At 41.0% G+C, this 17,507-nt stretch overlaps 1 protein-coding gene across 4 annotated transcripts in view; it reads right to left on the reverse strand.

Annotated features, from left to right (window-relative positions):
- PPP2R5E (protein phosphatase 2 regulatory subunit B'epsilon) overlaps nucleotides 1-11,749 on the reverse strand; it is a 148,495-nt gene extending 136,746 nt beyond the window's left edge. For 2 of the 4 annotated variants that reach the window (XM_045451196.1, XM_045451194.1), the window contains exons 1-2: nucleotides 11,642-11,749; nucleotides 9,239-9,402 (exon numbers count right to left, since the gene is read on the reverse strand). In XM_045451196.1, the coding sequence (XP_045307152.1) occupies nucleotides 9,239-9,395 (157 nt within the window). In that variant the 5' untranslated portion in view covers nucleotides 9,396-9,402; nucleotides 11,642-11,749. The remainder of the gene's footprint in view (nucleotides 1-9,238; nucleotides 9,403-11,641) is intronic. The other 2 variants (XM_045451197.1, XM_045451195.1) reach the window with 1 other exon arrangement.
- Between the last annotated feature and the right edge of the window lie 5,758 nt (nucleotides 11,750-17,507).

Raw genomic sequence — 17,507 nt, forward strand, 5'->3', positions numbered from 1 at the left:
TGAGCCACCCAGGCCCCCCAAGCATTTTTCTATTATACAGTTTTCCTGTATTTTCTGTAGTTATTATACAGTTATATTAACTATAACAGTTAATATTCTTCAACCCCTACCATGTATCCAACACTGAGATAAATGTTTTATCTGCTTTATAGCACTTCATCTGACTCTATGAGGTAGGCTATAATACTCTCCCAATTTTGAAGATAAAAGAAAACACTTAGAAGTCCCCACTTAGGTAATATATATTATATATATATTAGGAATATATTACTACATATTAGGCAAAAATAACATATTGTCCAAGCAATATGTTCATCATAGGCTTAATTCTACTGTAACATAAAAATAAGATCCCATATTTGTTTTCAGAAAATCTTCAAATACAATGGGCAGATAAGTATTTTTAAGTAGTAGAAAAGGACATCATGGCGTCATTTGCAAACAAACCAAAGAACTACCCTAGCCAGCATTTTAGAACTATCTAGAAATTTTACTGTTCTTTTGTAAGCACTACAACATCTAATATTAAGAGCTAACATTATTACAAAATAAAAGTTTGAACGATGAGGAAATTTCACCATAAAACCCTGCTCTGAAAATCCATTATGATATTCAGATATGCTACTCCCTCTTAAACTATGTAAAGAAAGAAAGGCTGGTGATTTGATTAGCCCATACTTCAGTCCTCAAACATCAGCAGAAAAACGGCATTCCACTGTATTTAACATTTGCTGTAACACGCAAGTGATGAAGCCTCCAAGTAAAAGAAACCACTCAAAGTATGTCATACATTAAAATCCACTCCATCCTCCCTTCACCAGATACTACTTCTGTTCCTAACCTGAAACATGCATAAATATCAAAGTACAAAGCCTCACTCAGGATTTTAAGAGAACACTCGGCAATTTGATCCTTTAAAAATAAAAAGTCTTCATTAAACAAGTCTATGACTTTGTATAAATTAAAAGCTAACACAAAATCTGCATGAGTTGGATTTGCGGGGAACATAATTTAGTACTTAAGGAAGAAAAAACAAATGCCTATGCTACCATTACTAACAACTGAAATGTCAACTAACAATGTTAATTAATTTGCTAACAAATATTTACCAAAGGCCGGCTATGTACTAGGCACAGATCTAAGCCCTGGAGATAAGAAAAACAAGGTTTCTACACTGAAGATCCTATTCTAATGCGGGAGGAGAAACAGATAACATACAAGTGAACCAACTAACAAAAATAATTTCAGATTATAAATATAAAACAAGAAACAACAAACTGACAGCAACTTCAAAGAAGATCAGTCTGAAGAGTCAGGAAGGATGATCCCTAAGAAGGTTCCATGTGAGATGAAATTTGAAGAATGACACGAAGTCAGGGGAAGAAAGTTCTAGGTACAAAAGGCCGCTTCACCTTATGAGAAGATTCATTTGGCACCTCAATATTTTATGCCTGGGCTGGGTTATGTCCTGGAGAGATCCACGTTATGATGACTTCTGCTTATAGCTTATCACGTTTAGTGTTAAGTGTATAAAGCATATGTTTACACGTACAGCTAACGTAATACTCAGAAAATATTAACAATTCCCAGTCTTTTAGTCTAACTCCAAAGCTCTTACCTATGAGGAAAGAGCAAGAATGGTAGGGCTAAATCTTCCACAATCTGAGGAAAGCAGTAAACTATGTTCTAAAAAAAAATGCACACTCACAGAAACTTTACATATAATTTTGGGAGGGTCTTAGAACCTTAAAGCCCAGAGCACCCAGGTGACTCAGTCAATTGAGTGTCCAACTTTGGCTCAGGTCATGATCTCACGGTTCATGAGTTCGAGCCCCGCATTGGGCTCACTGCTATCAGCACAGAGACCCACTTCAGATCCTCTGTCCCCTCTCTCTCTGCCCCTCCCCTGCTTATGCACTCTCTCTCAAAAATAAACATTAAAAAAAGAACCCCAAAGTCCATTCATGATGCACACACCCTATCCCCAACCAGAAATCCACGAACCCAAGGTTAAGAACTACACAGTAATTATCACACTCAAAAAGAATGTGATATGAATGTAACTTGCTATCCTACTTTTTTTTTAATTTTTTTTAATGTTTATTGATTTTTGAGAGGCAGAGAGAGACAGAGTGTGAGTGGGGGAGGGGCAGAGAGAGAGGGAGACACAGAATCTGAAACAGGCTTCAGGCTCTGAGCTGTCAGCACAGAGCCTGACACAGGGCTCAAACTCACGGACGGTGAGATCATGATCTGAGCTGAAGTTGGATGTTTAATCAACTAAGCCAACCAGGCACCTTGCTATCCTACTTTTCAATGATTAATAAATCAGGTATGCTTTTTTTTTTTTTTAAGTTTATTTATGAGAGAGACAGAGCATGAGCAGGGGAGAGACAGAGAGGGAGGAAGACACAGAATCTGAAACAGGCTCCAGGCTCTGAGCCGTCAGCACAAATCCTGACACAGGGCTCGAACTCACAAACCATGAGATCATGACTGACCTAAGCTAAAGTCGGATGCTTACCCAATTGAGCCACGCCGGTGCCCCTGCTTACTGTTAATATCTTTTGGCCCACGTACAACTCTGTACGGGAATTTTCTCTATGCTATAAACTATTCGGTAAAGAAAAAATATTTCTCCCTAAAGAGTGAATGAAATACCTCCTCACTACAACTGAGTATATCATCTTTCACACATGAAAACAGTGCAACTGACACTCAGTGTTCTGCAAGATCTTATAATTTCTTCCCCAAAAGAAAAACATTGCCACATTGTCTCAAAGGCTGCGAAGCTGAACGTTAACACCTATTAACTTACAGACATGCTTCCACTTTAAAAGGGAAGCTTATGATTATTTCTTTAAACCACACACACACACACACACACACACACACACACACGACAATTGTCTAAACAACATGCATCATTAATCTAAGATACAAACTAGATCAACGGTTCTTAACCTTTTTTGATTCAAAAACCCCTTTGAGAATCTGAAAAATATAACAGAATCCTTCCATTTAAACAATGGACATACTCATACAAAATGTGCACATAATTTCAGGCTGCAAAACACATTTCACATTCAATCAAGGGTTTAAGAATGTCTATACCTTCTATAGAAGAATATCATGACTGGTTGCTCTAGGGAAGGGCGAGTGGAAGAACCAAATCAGGAAGAAGATTTTTCACTATACATCCTTGTGTATTTTTTGAGAGTTGAACCATTTAACTGTATTATCTATTCAATAAATGAATACATTAAAAATAAAAGCATTACGCTAAAAAATGTAGCAGCATACCAATGCATTAGGTGAAAATCCCCAATCAAAGGTGCTTAAAATAACCAGTCTACCAAATTCAATACATTGGTAAACTGTTTCTTCCAATTTTTTGGTGGAAAAGGTTCATCACTGCAAAACTATGGTCTTGTTTCATAATTTTCTGAGAAATTTCCAATCCAACTTTTTGCTGAAAAAATATAAAAAGTGAAATAATTCCACACTATTCACATTTTAACTTCTCAAATCCCAGTTAAATAACAATAGTTAGTATTTACTGAATATGGCACTGCCACAGCTCTTGATTATTATCATCATCCCCCTTTGATTGACAAGAAAACCAAGGCCTTCAGGAGTTGACATACTTGCCCCAGACAACACAAGTTGTTGTGAGAGCTAGGACTCTGGCAGGTGGCAAAGCCCAAGCACTTTCCCCACGGGACACTGCACAGTACAAGGAAGATGGTAAACACTAAAATAAAGGATGCTATTCCTTAAGAAACTAGTCTCATTATAAATACGCTTTAGGGCACTAACCCATTATAAAAATCGAGAACTATTTCTGCCTATTCCTTCTTTACACTACACAAGGCACATATGGATGAAAAAGAATCAGCCTATCCAAAAATTAGAAAAGCACAAAAACTAGTTTTTTTTTTAATTTTTTTTTTTAATGTTTATTTAGTTTTTTGAGACAGAGAGAGACAGAGCATGAACGGGGGAGGGTCAGAGAGAGAGAGGGAGACACAGAACCTGAAACAGGCTCCAGGCTCTGAGCTGTCGGCACAGAGCCTGACGCGGGCCTCGAACTCACAGACCGTGAGATCATGACCTGAGCCGAAGTCAGACGCTCAACCGACTGAGCCACCCAGGCGCCCCCACAAAAACTAGTTTTAAATTGGGATTTTTAAAGTCCTTAGGGTCCCTGGGTGGCTCTGTCAGTTAAGCATCCGACTCTTGATTTGGGCTCAGGTCATGATCTCATGGTTTGTGAGATTGAGTCTCGAATCAGGCTCTGCACAGATAGTACGGAGGCTGTTTGGGATTCTCTCTCTCCCTCACTCTCTGCCCCTCCCCCACTCACACACCCACACAAGCACTCTCTCTAAGTAAATAAAACAAACTTTTGAATAAAGTCCTCACAGACTGTCACCCTCAAAAATAAAAATGTAAGCTGAATCACAAGCCTAGAGCTTAAAAAAAAAAAAAAAAGATTTTAATTAAAGAAAGAATGTTGTAGAAACACAATGTTACCGATGTAAAAGTTTTAACACCAAGACGCAGAATTTCTGCTGAAACGTTCAAGTCGTTATAGTTTTTGGAATGTTTAATACTGAAGGTCCAAACTACTAGCAAAACGCCTCAAAAGCGTATAACGAATTATGAGACTAGAAATGATGACGTCATTCTCATTATAACCCCATCTTCAAAGAGGCAATACTTTTCAAAAACATTTCACTCAAATCTAAACTTATGTAATCTTTTAAAGTCAAAAAAGGAAACAGGGCACGGGAGGAGGATGGGGTGGGGAGAGAACAAATCACCCAACCAGGTAGTACACTACTGTTGCTACTACTAATTATTATTACTATTATTATTATTGTAAATGTGCGTGTCTATCCCCGACCTGTTTAGTTTAACCATCCTTATTGAGACAGATAACCATCAAAGCTTGCTTCGTGTCATGCCGTGTAGGCACAAGGAAAGCGCCCAAGTCTTTACCTTCTTATCAAGCACAAAGTCACTAAAACCTTCACTGAATTTCCCTTGAGTAAAGGGTCCTTCAAGTTCAAAAACTTTAGGACTCTCTGCAGACATTTTCAGAAGTCTGTAAAGAGGGAGAAAATTCAAATGTCTCTATTTCAAAGGTTTATTCTACAATGTCACTACAAACAGAGGAGGAAAAGCCGGGAAACTTATCACACGTATATACAGAAAAACATGCTGGCATTGCTTTCTGTAGAAAATAACATCATTGATATAAATTTGAAAACCCCACCTGTTAGAAAAGAGGCAAAATAGATGAAACTTTCCTTTCACTTTGTTACAGTTCTGCAAGTGAAGAGACTTTTTTAAAACACTAAGAGTTGGGGCAGCTGGGTAGCTCAGTTGGTTAAGCACCCGACTTTGGCTCAGGTCATGATCTTCCAGTTCAGGAGTTTGAGCCCCACATCGGGCTTGCGGCTGTCAGCCCGTCAGCACAGAACCCACTTTGGATCCTCTGTCTCTCTCTCTCTGCCCCTCCCCTGCTTGAACTCTCCCAAAAAATAAATATTACAACGCTAAGAGTTAATGGCAGTATTACTTACAAGTCAGTCAAATACGATGCATATAAGAACGATTCTGATAATCCATACATGCAAAACAAGTGATCATTAATGAACGCCTAATGTGTGAGTTCTCAAAAATTACATTTTTAAAGGATGACTAACAAAATTACACAATTTCCATTTTCAAACTCCCCTAAAATTAAAGATCTTGAGGACATGATTTTTACTTTATTCTACAATGCAACCCACAAAATCCAACTGCCATTTATATTATACCACCAAATAAAATTAACTCAAACCTTCCAGTGTGGTCAAAGCAATACTACAGAATTAAATCAGTAACTATCCTTTGGTAGGCACACAGAATTTACTCTGGTTTCTCCTAAGGAAATGGTAAAAAAAAAAAAAAAAAAGAAATTCCTCCTATATTTTCTTTACATTCCATAATTTACTTCCTAAAGTTGGTGAGAAGACAACACACAAATAAAATTCAATCCATTACAAGACAATCAAATGTCATTTAACAAATTTGTAATAAAAATCAGGAGCATTTTATAAAAATCAGGAACATTTCTGAAGTCTGTATCTGACTATACTTCTTTATTGTTCTATAGATATGGAAATCTAATTTGTGGGATGCTTTCCAGAATATTTCCCCATTACATGATTACTACACAAGAATCGCTTTTAGTCTGTCTGGAAGTAAGCTGTGGCTGTATCTAGTACTGTATGATCCTGTTACTCTCCAATTCTCCCACACTGGCAAAATACACAAGTTCACAAAAATTCCATTCTTGGAGAGCAGAGCTCTTGGAAATTTTTCAATATGACCAGACTTCACTTTAAAAATGAGAAAAGGATAGACAAATAGCCAATAAGCACATGAAAAGATGTTCCACATCATTCATTAGCCATAAAGGAAATGCAAATCAAAACCACAATGAAATGCCACTTCACACACATCATGATGGCTATTATCGAAAACAAAAAAAACAACAAAAAATAACATGCTGGTGAGGATACGGAGAAATTGCAACTCTTGTGCATTGATGGTAAGAACGTAAAATGGTACAGCTGCTGTGGAAAACAGTCTGGCCATTCCTCCAAAAATTAAATATATGATCCAGCAATTCCACTTCTGGGCATGTACCCAGAGCAAGTGAAAGCATGGGCTCAAGAAAACACTTGTACACCCATGTCCATAGCAGCATTCACAACAACCAAAAGATGGAAATGATCCAAGTGTCCATTGACGGCATATACACACAGTGGAATATTATTCAGCCTTAAAAGGAAGGACATTCTAACACGTGCTACACCATGGGTGAATCTTGAGGACAGCAGGCTAAGTAAAATAAGCCAGTAACAAAAAGACAAATATTATATGATTCTATTTATATGAGCTACCTAGGGTAGGCAAATTTACAAAGACAGAAAGTAGAATGGTGGTTACTCGCCAAGGGGCTGAGGGGAGGGGAGAATGGGGAGTTAGTGTTTAATGGATACAGTTTCTTTTTTTTTCTTTGTTAATGTTTTATTTATTTTTGAGACAGAGAGAGAGACAGAGCTTGAACAGGGAAGAGGCAGAGACAGAGGAAGACACAGAATCGGAAGCAGGCTCCAGGCTCTGAGCTGTCAGCACAGAGCCCGACGCGGGGCTCGAACTCACGAGCTGTGAGATCACGACCTGAGCTGAAGTCGGACATTTAACCGACTGAACCACCCAGGTGCCTCTAAGGGAGGCCTAGGTGCCTCCCAGGTGCCTCTAAGGGACACCCAGGTGCCTCTAAGGGACACAGCTTCAGTTGGGGAAAACAAAAAAGTTCTGGAGAAGGATGGTGGTGATGGATGCACACAACATGAATGTACTAACTGTCACACTTAACGCATACTTAAAAATAGCCACGACGGTCAATGTTTTGTTAGGTGTATTTTACCACAATAAAAGGAATAACAAAATATTAAAATGTGTCAAATTCTTCTCACGCATGCCTCTTCACTACCCACAAAACCAACGAGTGGTCAATTCAGTTCTAATTTAAATATTTACCATAAGCCCCAAGAAATGAGTATAACAATAAAGTTTAAAATTCTTTCTAAACCTAAAAAAGTTTAATCTACTTCCTCAGAAAAAAGTCCATTGCCAGATAAAGATGCTAATTGCTATTATATGTCTAGTTCAGATTAAATAAATTACTAAGGAATCCATGCACCTCTCAACTTTGTATTTCAAGCATGATTAGTTTTATTTCTACAATTTTTCCTTGTTCTTCCAAAATCTCGGAAAGACTTCTCCATTTTAGCAAAACCTTTAGCTAAAATTTTCTCCCCCATCAGACTCATAAGAGCTGATCTTTAGGAACTAGTAGATATATCATCTTTATAGTCGTCAGAATTCATTTAATCTCCACCAGTTTCAAGTACAAACATGAGAATCTGAGTTACAACTCTCCCTTCCTTAAGAAAAAAGAAGGGGGGGAGGAGGGGACACCTGGGTGGCTTAGCCAGTTGAGCGCTGAACTCTTGATTTCTCTGCTCAGGTCATGTTCTCACAGTTTCGTAAGTTAGAGTTCCACATAGGAGTCTGTGCTGACAGCACAGCGCCTGCTTGAGATTCTCCCTCTCTCTCTACCCCTCCCCCAGTCATTCTCTCTTATCTCTCTCAAAATAAATAAATAAACTTTAAAAAAAAAAAAAAAAGTTCACATGGGGAAAAACAGAAGCCTGAAATATCCTAGGCTACATTTTGAGGACCTTTTCTAATCGATCTCCAGTTTTCCTTATAATACCTTCTAATTTCACAAACTTGTTACAGAAGTAAATGTTCATTAATGAACTAGCACACCAGGTTTTCTGACTTCCTCTGAGCCGCGGAAGTACACTATGTTGTTCGTGCTCCCTCTCTCCTCACTCTCAAGTGTTCAGCAAACAGAAATCAACCTTCAGAGGTAGATTCTGATAGTTTCCATGCTATAAATGCTGTGTTCTGATGCACTTCAAACACGCCTGCTCATAAACATCAAGCAAACAGATGGAAATTAAAAGGAACAAAAAAAAAGTATCCACATACCCAAACAAAAATTGAAAAGTCCATTCAGGAAAAGCAGTTTCATATTAAAACATGAATTCATTCCAAAGGAAAGAGAAAAGTAGATTGAACAAGTATGATCATCATGTTTCCTATTTGTACTATCTGAAAACAAGAATGCATGTAAGCAATTACTAACTGACCATTTTTTTCTTGATTTTTAAAACCGAATTCTTTCAAACATCATTTTCTATACATAAGTTAATGGTACCATCTCCTCTACTAGGTCTACTTGCTGTGACTAAAATTGTACAATATGTAGCTGTTATCACGTATGATGTATATATCTAAATGTCAACAGAAGAAAAAATGAAAAACACAGACCTAGGCCTCTTCGGGTTTCTCTGGCATTCAGTTTTTCTATTTATCAGTGTAAAAGATCCTCCTGATAATAAGTTTCTTTTCATGTGTCCACAGCTATTTATATTAAGTTGAGCCCTTTAAAAAGGCTGTAACTTCAACATGTCTGAAATCTCCCATCCCTTCAATGTGCAGCATATAACTTTAACAAATATGAAATACCACGAAAAGAAAATTATATATATGGATACAAAAAGATCAACTGGAAAGGAATCCATCACCTGGTCACGAGCCTTACCTTTTAGCAGCGGCAGAGGTGTTAACTCAATAGGCTTGCCTTGAGACCTAAACTGTGAGGAACTTTGCGACCTCTTCTGTCTGGCTTTTCTGACGGACTTCCGAGAAAATCCGTCTACTTTATCCACTGATGGAGGAGTAGTTGGTGCTGAGGACATATCCCTACTGAAGAGAAAGAGGCATCATAAACATATCCCCAGGGTGGAAGCATACGTGTGAATTATACAAATTCTAAAACCCCCATATACAATATTCATGAAAACGGGATTATGTGATGAAGAAAGCAAATAACATCAATCAAGAAAAGTCGTACGTTCCACGGGGGACATGAAATTTTGGAAAAAACAGAAGTAACAGAAGTACCACATAAGCAATATTATAGTTCTAATGCACTGTGCTGCTGCCACTCTGATAATGAGCATTAAAGATGCTCATTTATACCTGAAGAACTCTTCTCAGCCATCTATTCATCTTCTAACTGCAAAGCTCTTCTCATCTTGAGATTCCTGAAGTAATTTTAGAGCTACTCTGCCACTGGAAAACTTCCATCGATACATTTTCACAAGATATTTAATATTATGAATGGGTTCTGGAGTTAAAACCCTTAATGTACTTCAAGAGTCTACACCAATGTATCACAGCAAAGTGAAATTTACAACTACTGAAACTATCTAGGCATGACTTTTAATGCAATGTGCTGTGTTAGCTATGATAAACTAAACCACACCACAAATGAGGACAGGTTAGATTACTGTAAACAGAACACATAAAGGGCATAATTAAAAGCATTTCAAAGAAGTCTTCTTTTTGAATGAAGCCATCTTAAGTTAATAAAGCTTAATACACAAAATTATGATGAAGTCGTGCATCAAAGTTGAAATGAAAACATAAATTCACACCCTACTTACACAACCAAGTTGAGTTCCCTTTAAGTTCATCATCAAATACTAGTTTTCATTCCATCAAACTGAGAGAACTGAACAGTTCTTTGAGATTTTAAACCTCTCGAATTATTAAAATGAAGGCTATTTCCTAAAAGTCACAAGCCGTAAGCTCAATTTCATATTCCAATTTAAACAGATGCCATCATTTCCGTGGCACTGAGGCTCCATTCAAGATTAATGGCAGACTTGAATAAAAGTAATGCATATGGGGGAAATACTGAAATGTAATTACTCACCTGTCATTCCAATACATAAGACAAGTGTTTTTTAACCTCTAAATAAAAGAGTAAGGGAGTTTCTTCCTGAACATGTAAGAATAAAAAGTTATCTGGATTATATGGATTCCGACAAGGTAAAAATAACAAAAACATAAACAGAAAACAAATAAAACCACAGGATCTTGAGGTTTGGAATTTTTGAAGTCGTTAGGTTGTCTTTCTTAAAAAAGTTTTTAGAAATCTATCTAATTTAACCGTAAAAAACATGTGACAGATTCAAAATGGAATTGCAAGCTATGAATGACTATAGAAGAAGTAAGATTACTTAAAATTTCTCACAATGACTGCATCAACAAGAAGCTCCACATCACATTTGTATGTTGTAAATTTAGGGGCAGCTTTTCCAATCTGGTATGTGAATTATTTAAATTTCACTTAACCCTAACAATGCAAGATTTCAGTAAATCCTGTTCCTCCATCACTCTTTTTGTCTCGTTTTTATTCCTCACCTCCCATCTCTAAAGATGATTTATTGCTAGTTTTTTTGTTTTTTTTTTTAATCATCTGCCCCTTCTGCCCGCGGCCCAGAATAAACGTCAAGGATCTCAACCCTAAAGCTCTGCAGAACTGAACTTGCAGTAGCGGTGGGTCCGTGCAAAGCCCGGGGAAACAGGTTTTGCCCTGGACCAGGACGTCTGAAGCTTTATCGTCATCTAAGCAGCGGGCACGGGGCATTTCCAGGGTTCAGGATAATCCAAGCCGTTGGCGGGGGAGGGGGGGGGCGGTGTGAAAGGGGGTACCAGGATGGAGGAGAAAGACAGGGAATGGGTTTCCTTGTGGGGATGCTAAATTACTCTTTGCTCCCATCCCACCCCACCCCACCCCACCCGCCCAAGCCCTGGAGAAGATAAGCTGTTACTGAATCCTCCACACTACATCAATTCCCCCCCCCCCGTGTTTCCCCGCCCCCCATCAGTGGATAAAGGGGGACAAGAATATGCCTCCAATGCCGGAAGGTGAGGGGAAAAGGAGGGAGGAGGGTAGAGTGAATGGGAAGCATCATCACAAGCATTTGCAGGTAAATCGGACAAGTGGGACGGGCGCTTCCTCTCCCGCACCCCACCCCACCGCACCCCTCGCCTGCCCCGGCCAGGCCTTCCAGAGACCGGTGTCCTGCAGGTTCCTCAGGACAGGGAAGAGGAAAGGAAGCGGCGAGCCGAGGTGCTGGAGGGACGAAGTTACCTTGAAGCTTCTGGGGAAGAATCCGAAGATGATCTGTGGTTTCGAGGGGCGGGAGACCTGCGAGAGGGCCGCAGCGGGGGCGGGTGGCGGGACCGGGACGTGCGGGGGGAGGTCCGGACAGCGGCAGGGAGCCCGGGGCGACGGCTGTCCGGCGCGGCGTCCCTCCGGTTCCGCGGCGGCGGCGCCTCTAGGCCTCACGGCCGGACCTGAACCTCAGCGCTCCGGCGGCGGCGGCGGCGGCCTCAAGATCCTCCCCCGCGGGCCCGTCCCATCAAATCGGCACCGACCCCGTAGCGGCTCAGCCGGTGGCTCCTCGCTCACATTCCCGGCGGGCGGCGCCTCTGCTCGTTGCCCCGGACCCGGCGGCGACGGCGACGACGTGGGGAGGGGGGGAAGGGAGGGAGGAAGACTGGATCCGCAGCGGCAGCAGGAGAAGGAAGGAGAAGGAGGAGGAGCCGCTGGAGCTGGAGCCGCCGCTGCCAGAGCCGCCCTTTGGTACCCGCGGTGGGTCCCCGTCAATGCCCCTTTCTCTCTCCTATTGTCAATATCACCGGGCGGCTGAGTCCATGGCACACGCGCAACCGAACCTTCTGGCCAACAGCGCCCGCCTCCGGCGCCCACTTACTGGAGGCTTCAAACGGGAAGCGAGTCCTCATTGGCCTGCCTCCGCCTTCACTCCCAGGCCAGCAGGTTCGACTGAGAGCAGATCTGGGATTGGCGGCGGGGGGGGCGGAGAATCAGGAGGGTGGGAAGAGACGAGGCCGAGGATTGGGCTGAGGCGAGAAGGACCCGGATGCAGCCGCGAGCTCCGGCAGCGCCGCTGCGGCTTCCGCTAGGCGGTTGAGTAGGGTGAAGTAGGGGGGTACGACAGCCGCTAGGCCTGTGCGGAGCTCCTGAAAGCCGGGAGGTGTGCGACTGATAGATCAATGGGGTGGGGGGGTTCCACGCAATGCGGCTTCTCTGGGCGGCGGTCGACTTCAAGCAGAGGAGTCCAAGGGCAAGGGTCGGCTAAGAGTGGGGGAACCCGGGGCCTGGAATCCGCGCCCTTCAGCGCCTAGGGTGGTCCTTCTGGGTTGGGGTGGAGGACCCCCACTTAGGACGGGAACCAGCGCTGAAATAAGCGGAGAAGAAAATAAGATCTCCTGCCCGCTCCAGTGCGCCACTGTTGGTGTAAATGGGCCCCTTGCAGCCCTCTGTGAAACCCCCAGCAGTCGCTCTCGGCTGAACCTTGTGAGACCTGGCACCGAAATCTGAACCTCTGGGCCTGGGCCAAGGGTTGGGTATTGCTTCGAAATCTGTCTCACCTCGTCTTCTTTTCCCTAAACCTCTGTTTTGAATGTCAGCTCCCTGAAACTCCTGCAAGCCTTGATAGAGGCCAGTTCAGTGTAGCTCATGCAGGTGGGAATGCTGTCTCTGTGCTCTGCAATCATTTATCCCGATCAACTACCTGGGCCCTCCCGCTGCACAGAGCTCGGGGCATCCCAGCTCCAGACTCTAGGAGCTTGCGAGATTTTAATTGGCAAGTTGGATCCAGAAGAGTTTATGGAGAAGACTTCACTCAACTCTAGCTAGATGAAGTAATAAAATATTTAGGGAAGTGTTTGCATCTTGGGTGAGCTCAAACCCAAGTGATGCAATTCCAGAGAATTATTGGGACTGTCACTCTATCTGAATGCACGCTACGTACATCTTTATTTGGGGGGGGGGGGGGGGGGAACGGTTGAGAGGGAAGAAAATTCTTAATGCTTAACTACAAATATCAGATCAATTATTAAAAACTTGTGGGAAAAAATTGAACTTAGACACTGTTAGCATTTTGATGTACTTCCCTCCGGTATTTTTTTCTTTTAATTTTGTGTTGTTTTGGAGCCTAGTTTTTCCCCGTCGGCATTTTATCATGTTTTCTATACAGTTAAGAAATAAAACTAGGTACCATATGTACAAGTAACAAAAACAAAATGCATTGCATTTCTTGTTTGTGTTAACACTCAGGTGTTGCAAATTTTTATTCACACTCTCAGGAACGGATCTTGAGTGGAAAAAAAATTTTGTGCCATGAAAGATTTAAAAAAAAAAAAAAAATGTGGTTTTGAACTGAAATGGGAAACAGGAAAAAATGGCTGTCTTGGTAGAAGCGGTTCCCCCTACTGACTCCAGATGATTTGCCACTGTATAGATAGTGCCCATTTTTTTGGTCTAAAAGTCCACCACTAGGCTTTATAAAACTGGGTGGAATACCATTCTTCTTCCAACCTTCAAGAAACTGCATTTCTACATCTGAATTTCACATGCCAGTCTTCATGAAAAGTTGAGTGTCCCAGCCATGCAGAGCCCTTTGCTCTCTGATTGAGGGAAATGCAGAATTAAAACCAAGGAAGATTTTAAAGCCAACTCCATTTCCCTTGGCAACAGTTGGACCGTCAAGGAGTAGTGCACGTTTGAAATGCTCACAGCTGCTGCTTAGAACATTTCACATTTTGTAGAGTGGAGATTTAGCTTGAAAATTATGGATCTCTATAAAGAATTCATTTCAAAACTCATTTTCTATAAAATGGCTGGGTAACTGAAATGAGCAGGTCTTTTAAAGTGGGAACATCCTTGCCTATGTGAGAAATTGTTCCTTGGACAATATTTTCTAAAGGGGTCCACATAAGCCAGGGGTGTATATATTTCAGGAATAGGGCGAGGCAATCCATTTGGAATGCAGAAGAATAAAATATGAGGACATCTGCTTATGCTTAATTCTAATTGAAAACTAAAGTCATTAAGATCAATTAATATTTTATGTACAGAATAAGGGAACCTGCACTCTGACCATGGAATCTTCTCTTGGCCTAGAACAACATAGGAGATTTCCTCAAAGAAAAGTGGAAGTTACCCATTTCCAACGGTGGACAGTGGTGGTCCCGTCCAGTCAGTCCCTGTCATCTTGTAGTGACTTCTTATAATTTGCTAGATTCCGACTAAGTGGATTTACTGATGATATTATCTAGGTTTAACTAAACCGGTAGAAAATAGACAACTTTAGAAGAATCCTTTGCTAAGAAACCACAGGAAAACAAGCAAATGGCAGAACTGCAATTTCTAGTACCAGATCTTTGACAGACACATTTCAAAGTTAAAAGAACAATCTAACGAATCTAACCAAATTTTGGCTTTAAAAAAAAAAATGTTAAATTCATCAAGGAGATTATGTGAATGAGGATTCATATCCACTGTCATTAACAATGAATTTCACCCTAAGCGTATATTGTGACTGAGTTATAAATGAAAGCGTATGTTTATACTTTATAAATAAATATGCGTATATTTGATTAAGAACTGCCTCCAAAAAAACATACTGATGGCAATGAATGGTCAAAAAAGTTTGGAGACTTGTTACTCTAGATAATACAAAAATATACATTAGAGTCATCTGGGAAGCCATCATCAAGTGACAAAACTGTTCATTGGTATCAGATGAAAGCATTCACTTTCCAGATATCAAGGCTGAGCTTATCGCGAATCTGCTGGAATCTACTGGCAGGCTGGTCATATGATGAGACTAGAAGGCATAGACTATCAAATGGTAGCTGACTGGTGAACTAAAGAAGGGTAAGATAATAAGCAGAAGTATCATCAAACCAATTATCAACCAGTAATGGAGGAAAAGACCTATATATCATACTAGAAGTTGACTAGCCCAAAATGCGTATGTTTTGAAAGCTGGTTTTGGGCTGAGAGGGAAAAATAGTGAAAAAGCCCGAGGCAAGAGCTGCTTTCTTAGGAAAAAAAAAGAAAATCAGTATACAGACAGCTAGTGTAGACAGGGGACTCTGCTGTAATACTTCTTCAAGCCACATTTATCTATACTGGGAAACCCCTCGGCGGTGGCATTTCCTGGGGTCGCAATTCAAATAGCACAGTTAGATTTTCAAATGTGCCTCAGGGTTGTAGGTTATTCCTGGCTTTCCATGTGATCACGTGTACAATTATTGGCTAAGATTTAAAATGTTTAGGTGCTCCAGTTCCCTACCTTGCAGTGAGAGGCCCTAGGTCACTGATGGGTCAAGACAGGAAGAGGGGCCCTACGTCACTGATGCGGAAGTGATAGCCAGCTTCGAGTGCACTTTGTCATGTACAGGATAAAACAAAATAACACACCGTAAGCAACAAATTCGCTTCTAAAATAGTTAAATTTCACAATTAACAGAATGAAAGCTATAACTAATTATAAGCACGATGCCGAAAACATAGACTGTGGAATCAGATGTACCTGAGGTGGGATCCCAGCTCAGACAGTCAGGAGCTGGGGCAAATTATTGGGTTCTCACAGCCTTGGTTTCCCGGCCTGTAAATGAACAGACTAACGCTTCCTAACTCACAGGGTAGTCCTCACATTTATGTGACGTTATGCATTTACTCCGTTACGTGTGTCTGGCACATGTTAGCTGCTCAATAAATACTGATTATGACCATAATCGTCCACTTTGTTTGTATTTTAATCCATCTAGAAACTTCGAGAAAGTTTTTTTCCTCGAAATTTTATTCTGGCTTACCCCACTGTGACAGGAAGAAAACAAGAAGCAAGGAAACGACAAATATCAGATCCTTTCAGACCACTCCCATGCTAAATGATAGAAGTGTGTGGGAGCAGTCATTAGCAATAACAAAAATTTGCATCTTACAATATCCGTATACTTTTAAAAGTGAAAAAATCGGTCATTCGAGTTAACATCATTTCAGAGCTTTATCTTCATTTCTAATTGGTATTCCTTCTAAAAGAGGCTCAAACTATTTTTGCTCTCAACCATTTCTCTTCCTCTCTTGCACTAGGACTATGGTCCTGGTTTCTGTCCTAGCCCTGCCTTGAGTAACGGCCTAGACTTGATGTGGCCGGTATATGCTTCCTGGCCACGCCCCTCTTTTTCTTGGAGGACCATGCTCCTCACTTCATGTGATCCTGGTGGACTGGTAACCCTGCAGCTTCTCTCTTTCCTCCCCACGAGAGACAGGTACAAGACGCAAGGAGATGGGTTGGATATTCCCCAAGATCTGCTCTGTGCATGCTGGGAGAGGGATACCTCTCTTCCTCTTGGAACATAAACCACAGAAGTGAGGTAAAATTGGACCTATGTGTTACCATCTCCTCCCCCTCCATCCTGGTGGAATCCAATACTGTGGAAGAAACTTTGGCAGATCCCAGGTTTTAACAACACAATTGGAGCGGCTGGATTCAACTCTGTCCAAAAGTAGTTTCAATTATATGAGCCAGTAAATTTCCTTTTTTGTTTAAGCTACATTGGAGTTGAATTTCTATAACTTATGCCCAAAAGAATCCGGATGTACAACACCCAGGCAAGTCACTTAACCTCACCAAGCCTCAGTTTACTCTTAGACCCAGGATCTGGGGTTTTCTAGGAGTTGAACTAAATGAAATATTTAGATGAAATCTAATCTTAAGCATGAAAGGCAATCATTTAAAGTGACCCTGCCAGGAATTCTTTCCTACTGTAATTCATCAAGTCTAGTTTATTCGTTGGCTTTTGTTTTTAAGACTCAAAGCAGATATTCTTAAGAATTATACTTTCAGGGGGCACGTAAGTGGCTCAGTCAGTTGAGCGTCCAACTCTTCATCTCAGCTCTGGTCATGATCTCGCGGTTCATGAGTTGGAGCCCCGATTTGGACTCTGCGCTGATGGCGTGGAGCCTGCTTGGGATTCAGTCTCTCCTTCTCTATGTTCCTTCCCTGCTTGTTCTCTCTCTCTCTCTCTCTCTCTCATTCTCTCTCTCTCAAAATAAATAAACTTTTTTTTTTAAAGACATTAAATAAAATAGAATTATATTTTCAGGGCGTGCCAGAGTGGCTCAGTCAGTTGAGCATCTA

Source organism: Leopardus geoffroyi, chromosome B3 (genome assembly GCF_018350155.1).
Source record: "Leopardus geoffroyi isolate Oge1 chromosome B3, O.geoffroyi_Oge1_pat1.0, whole genome shotgun sequence".
Classification (NCBI taxonomy): Eukaryota; Metazoa; Chordata; class Mammalia; order Carnivora; family Felidae; genus Leopardus; species Leopardus geoffroyi.